Source organism: Coffea eugenioides, chromosome 1, assembly GCF_003713205.1.
Source record: "Coffea eugenioides isolate CCC68of chromosome 1, Ceug_1.0, whole genome shotgun sequence".
Classification (NCBI taxonomy): Eukaryota; Viridiplantae; Streptophyta; class Magnoliopsida; order Gentianales; family Rubiaceae; genus Coffea; species Coffea eugenioides.
The window spans coordinates 38490638-38497251 of NC_040035.1; the positions used below are offsets into that span (position 1 = coordinate 38490638).

Consider the following 6614-nt stretch of genomic DNA (forward strand, 5'->3'; position numbering starts at 1 on the left):
CTCTCATTAATGGGGCCTGTATGATGAAATTTCCATTATTGGAGTGAGCTTCCATCTACTTTTCACTTAAATCTAAAATATAAGGGGTGCAAATGTACTCTTTTAAATCACCAGGGGCGAATATTTAGAAGTACTTAACCGCAGGGGGTGTATGTTAATTTCTTTTGGTGTACTTTTCAGAAAATTAGCAATTTTTTGATAAGCGGATTTGTGAAAAACCAACCTTTTACTTGGCCTGAGTTCTATTTCTGCCAAGGTTTGAGTGCATTACTTGTACAAATTACTGGGCAATATTGACAAGAATGCTTACAAATAAGAGACAGAACTAAATAGAAACTTCAAAATTTAATAATATAAGCAGTCACGAATTATTAGCATTTCATGCTTCTGAAAGTATCAAAAATAAAACAACCTTGCATTTCATTTCTCTGATGAGAGCAACAGCTATGATAAAATCTTCCCTTGGCTTGCTATTCTTTAGAGATTTTGTAGAAAAATATACCGTAACGAATTGATATATACAAGGTAAAATAGTGATTGAAAAATGTGTTCACGAAAAACGTAAAATTTTTTTGATAGAAAAATGCAATCCAAACACTTGTTGGAACTGTATTTAATTCATTCAACAATGATAATCAGCAAGATTGGCATCCAAAGACATTTAATTTTTCCAAAAGTCATGGTAGAAAAGTTTGGCTGCAAAGGCACCCTTGAGCAAGAACACAAACCATAAATTACATGACTGAGGATGATATAGTATTCATGCAACTGTGATTAACTCATGCATCAATAGTTCCGTTGCTAAATGCTAATTCATCTCAAGTTTTTCACCAACTAGACAATTATCAAAAATCAGATAAATAATTAGACCGTGAAAAGAATCAAACCAGGTTTACCAACACGATTATCTTGAACCGCAAAAGAATATTTTACGATTATATTTATGAATTTTACAGTGAGGAATACTTGATGACTACATTTACATTCTTCTGGAAAAGATCCATGATGATGACTGTGAAAAGGGTTAAAAGAAACCTTATTCTTTTCATCAGAACTATCACATGGAACAACTTCTAAAACTCGATCTACTGGCTACATGCAGTTGGAAGTAATCAGAAGGAAACAGAAACTGGAAAGAACCAATCAATTTTCTGAGCTTCAGTCAAGGCTATTTATCTACCTGTTCAGGGCATGTTCTGATATTATTGAAGAAAGATCTTCCAAAATCATCTTCATGTCAGGTCTCTCATCTGCTGGAAGGATACATCTGAGAGCAACATGAAGCATGCTATCCAAAACTTTAAGTGGTCGCTCTTGGGTGCTAAAGATGGATTTATCAAAGCACTCTGTTGAACGATTTTCCATGACCAATAATCTCACCCATTCTGTTAAATCCACCATTTCGTTGCTCTCTCTAACAATTTCTGCAGAGTTTCTTCCTGTCAGAAGCTCCAATAGGATAACACCAAAAGCATATACATCACTTTTCAGCGATGGGAGAGGTTTACTTGTGCTTGCAAATTCAGGGGGTCGGTAGCCAAGGGCGCCTGCATTCAGTAATTGCTCAGCTGTACCAGCTGATGTCATTAACCGATGGAGACTATAATCAGTTACAAGTACATGCAGTTTAGGAATTTCAATCAAGATATTTGTTGATTTGAGGTTTCCATGAGGTATTAAGCTGTCATTGTGAAGATAGTTCAGACACCGAGCAACATCAACAGCAACTTTGAGCCGGTCATTAAGAGCCAAAGGAGGCAACTTTCTGGCATCTCTATCTACAGAAGATATTGAAAGCATGATGAGAGCTGAAAATTGCATTTCAGATTAAAAATCATATTTTTTTCAGAAATTAAATTCAATTCGAGCACTTCTTTGCATATGACAATCCTTATTTGTTGAACAGATTTAACGGATCAAAATACAAGTCTGTTAAATAAAGAACAATCTTCATTGTGCTTAGTAATATCATCATTAATCTTGAAGTCTATGTGCAGCAGCGGCACTAAACCAAATACAACGAGGTTATTTTGAAGCATTTGATAACATGTACAGTCCAATTTTAAAATTGTAATACGATGGCTTCTGAAACTTAATAAATCAAATCAACAAAATTCAAAGAGCCAAATGCTCCCATTCTTTATATATTTTGAGGACAACTAATGCAATTTACCATAAAAGGAGAACATAGAAATAAGTCAGTAGCAGTAATAAAAGAGGAAAGGAGAATACCATGAAGACAGAGAGCCAAACATGGTGCATCCACATAATTTGATATAAGCAGCTTTTCATGATCTTTGGGGCCCCAGTAATAACCCAGAAGGGAAACTAAACTTGGATGTCTGATGTTTCCTAGTTTCCTTGCTTCTCTGGAAAATTCTTTCCTTCCTTTAGCTATTCCTTCCTTGAGCCATTTCACAGCCAGTATATGACCAGAACTGAGCACAGCTTTGTAAAGCTTTCCATGACAACTCATTCCAACAACTTCTGCAGGAGCACATGATAGTTCTTCGGAATTGAACCTCACAGAGCTATCAAAGAGCTGAAGATCTCCAGCAAGTTTATCTGGAGAACAAACCTTGAGTGGACTAGGATAGTCTGATAATTGTTGGAGATTAGAAGGCGATGTATTAGCAGATGAACTTATAGATAAAGAAGAAGCTGTCATTTCACTTTTTCTCACTGCATCTGGCTGGCCAAGACCTTTTTTTCCTGGTTCGACTGATGACTTGCCTTGAGGATCAAGACCAGACTCTACTTGTGATAAAGATAAAGGATCTGAAGGTAAGGTAAAAGAAATTAGTGATTGATTTTATCATTTTCTAAAGAGCAGATGTATCAGGATTAGGAGAAGATTTTGGCTGAATACCTTTCTTTTTAGTAGCATCATTGGAAGTTGACTTGCTATCTTCTCGATGATGGAATTTGCAATAGATGATTGTGGTTAAGAAGATAATAGTAGAGGCACCACCAACTAAACCAGCTATAAGAGCAGTCTTGATTATGGATTTTATATGTGAACCTTGCCTCCTCAAGCTTGTATTTGGTTCACTTATCGGTGAAGACGACTCATATTGCAGAGTAAGATGGGCATTTCCCGGATGAAATGCAGAAAGGGGAAACCTCTGCAAGTTTTTAGGCACAGTTCCAGACAGATTATTATATGACACATTGAATGCCTTCAGTGAATTTGGAAGGTCATCAGGGATTTCTCCCACAAGGTTGTTGTTGGATAGGTCAAGATATACCAAATTTGGGAACTCACCAAATTCTGGAGGCAATTGGCCGGTTAGTGCATTATGCGACAGATCAATAACTACCAGACTTGGATTCTGAGTGGTCAGTGACTCAATAGGTATGGTGCCAGAGAAGTTGTTGAAAGACAAGTTGATATCAGTAATTCTGGTTGAGTTAAAAAGGCTTGGAAGCAGTAAACCACTAAAGTGGTTTAAACTGAAGTCAAATCTTTTTAGTTCAGGATAACTACCTAGAATAGGAGGAATGCTACCTTCCAATGAGTTGTTGGAAATCCTTAATGAGGCAAGCCTCAGGAACTGAGAAGTTTGATTTGGAAGTGTTCCCATCAGCAAGTTGGAGCTTAAGTCAATAATTTCAACATAATTCCCCCAACTCTGTGTTCTGGACAAGTCTCCAGTGAATTTGTTGTTACTCAAATCTATGACTGCACAATGCCCTATCTTTGCAGGCAAGGGGCCTGACAGACTGTTAGAGGACAGATTTACATTCTTCAGAGTTGCAGAGCTGACACTTCCTACAGGACCTGTTGAAAAAGAAATCATTATAAGAAATGTCATCCTGCTTCTTGCTTTACAGCATGTTATCAAATTAGAATCATCTGCAACAGATTAAAATTAGACCAACAAATGGGGATGGGGAAAGAATAGAAACACAGCAAACAGCTAGTCTTTCTATTTTACCCCTGTTTTAGTTCAATTTCTATTTTATGCTCTTTTCTTCATCTATTGCTTATAATTTTTGGAAAAACTCCTCCTTTGGTATTTTATAGAAGCCAGCAGCCCTAAGTTTATCACTCGAGATGGTAAATTAAACAGAAGAACAAAATGGAGCAATGCCTTGAAATTGACATCCTTTAATCATTTGAACTGAAGGTTAACTTCAAACATACAAGAGCAGTTTAAAACGTATAGCTGAACTTCAGAATTGACATACCCTCAAGTAGATTATGGCTAAGGTCCAATTCAGTCAAGACCATTGAATTCTCGAGCAGAAGGGCTTCTGGTAGCGCTCCAGATAATTGGTTAGTTCCAAGCCTAAGAACTCGCAGAGATACCACAAAATTGAAGGAAGGAACATTGCCTACAAAGTGGTTATTTGCTGCATCAAACACCTCAAGATTGTCAAAATATGGCATTCCATCATGAGCAAAGAGCTCTCCACCCAAGTTATTACAGCTAACATTTATGTGTTGAATCGAAGATATGAAGTAGGTACTTCCTAGTGCCAAGTCTAAGGAGCCAGAGAAACTATTGCTGCTGACATCCACATGCTCCACACTACCTAGTTGGGCTAACAGGTCCATAACTTCCCCTGAAAAACCATTAGAATGCAAATCTAGAAACTTCAACTGCTCCAGATATGTAAAACCAGAAGGAATTGTGCCTTCCATGTAGTTTACTGAAAGATTTAGATGGATCAAGCTCTTTAAGTCAGTTAATTCAGATGGCATTGTACCATTAAATAGATTGCCCGACAGATCCAAATATTCCAAGGTAGTGATTAATCCAATCTCCTGATTGACACTGCCACTGAACTGGTTGTTAGGAATTGACAAATTCCGAAGCATTTTGAGCCCTGAAATTGCAGGGAAACCAAAGGTTCCAACTAATCCCATGCCATTCAGTGTAATTGAAGTTACATTACCTTCACTACAGCTGATACCATACCAATTCTTAGGGCAGCCATCAGAAGACAAAGACTTGGAATCCCAAGAAACAAGCACTTTCCCTGAAGGGTCTTTCAGAATTCCCTTTTTTAGCTCCAGGAGTGCTTCTAAATCTGATTGTCCTGCTGCAAATTCTACTAATACTAACAATATCAGACAAATGAATCGCATTTCTCAACTTCGCCACCTTTGCTCCCAAAGCCAACAATATTTCAGTTGATGCTATACAATGTGGACTACTAGGGAAAGCATCTGGAACTAGCTAGAATAGTTTTAAGGGTCCAAAGTACTATAAATCAAGAAATAAGCAAAACTTCAGGGAAGTGGAATGCTAAGATGCAGTAAGCAAGAGAAACCAGCAACTACAGTTAACATGAACGGACTGAAGAATGTTACTAGAAACCAACCATTGAAGAAGGATGGGGTTAACAAAAAAAATCAATAACACCAGCAAAATATGAAATGATAAAAATGATAAAAACCCATTTTGGGCAGGATAGACCCAGGCATTTCTATGACCAACTGGAGGCAAACAAATGCAATAAACAAACAGTTTAAAGGAATCGGACCCTACATCTTCAACTGATGAAAGAAGGGTTCTAATAAGTCCACTAATGCTACAGTCAAATGACAGCAGTACTTAAAAGGAAACAAAACTGAAAACCACAAATGCTTTTAGTTACTCTAACGAAGAGCTGCTGTTGATAAAAACCCACAAGAAGCATCCAGTCAGAAATCCCATAAAGCATTCAAGAATTGCAGAATGATACAATAATGCAGCAGCAGCTGGGGTGTAAATATAATGCAAGGGAAAGTTGACAAGGACCTGAAAGGGACAGTGGCCAAGCAGGGAAGTGGAAGAGTAAAGAGTGTAGAGTAGTAGAGAGGGAATGTTAGGTGAGTGGAGTATTAACTGCATCTGCAGATTCATTGTAAAGAATGAGGAGAAATTAGAGAGTGGTTTGGGAAACTGTTAGAAAGTGAGTCGTATTTGACTTGTTTAAGCATATTGTTAACAAGATTCAAGATGTGATTTTTGTTTTAGGTGTAAGACAAATTATCAGTGCAATATACTTGTAATGGACCAACGGTGGAGTAGTGGGAGCATATCTAAATCTCTATGCATGCTGACTGAACTTTGAAGGGTTCTTATTTTCCATTCTGATTTCTGCCTTTCTTGAGATTCTTGTTTTTATGCTCAAGCCAGTAATTGGGCTTGGAAAACATAGCTCAGTGACCATTGTCCTTTTGTCTAAGCCCATATAGAAGTGAGCCACAGAACTTGTAATTGTGTGATTGAATGCTGTCTCCAACATGTTGGAGATTTTTTTTTTTTTTTTTTTTGAAAAGAACATGTTGGAGGTTAGGGAAATACTAGTGCCGTACCAAAGAGCTAGGTAAAGACATTAGTTAAGTAGATCCGTGATTTGGCTCTCAAGTTTTCTCCTTTCTTTCTTTTTTTTTTCATAAAGTTTCGAGTTGTGCTATTCTCGTGTCTTGTAAATGCATCAAAAATTTGTAACTTATCTTATAAATGTGACCCTTTACACATACCTAACTTGGACTTCTTCTTGATCAAAAAATAAATGTTTGTTTGCTTAACCTTGGATTTTAGGAGTTTAGTTTCTTGCAATACCTCTTCCCAGAGATAAAAAAAAGATTAACTGCTACAAAGTTACTCCAAGGGTGA

General features: G+C 37.1%; 1 protein-coding gene across 1 annotated transcript; it reads right to left on the bottom strand.

Annotated features, from left to right (window-relative positions):
* Positions 1–904: 904 nt before the first annotated feature.
* LOC113771113 (probable inactive receptor kinase At5g10020) lies at positions 905–5810 on the bottom strand. Its single transcript, XM_027315759.1, has 4 exons — positions 4192–5810; positions 2870–3781; positions 2233–2778; positions 905–1778 (listed from the first exon to the last, which is right to left on the bottom strand). Exons 1-4 carry the CDS (start codon positions 5093–5095, stop codon positions 1177–1179), a joined length of 2964 nt encoding a protein of 987 aa, XP_027171560.1. The 5' UTR covers positions 5096–5810; the 3' UTR covers positions 905–1176.
* Positions 5811–6614: the final 804 nt, after the last annotated feature.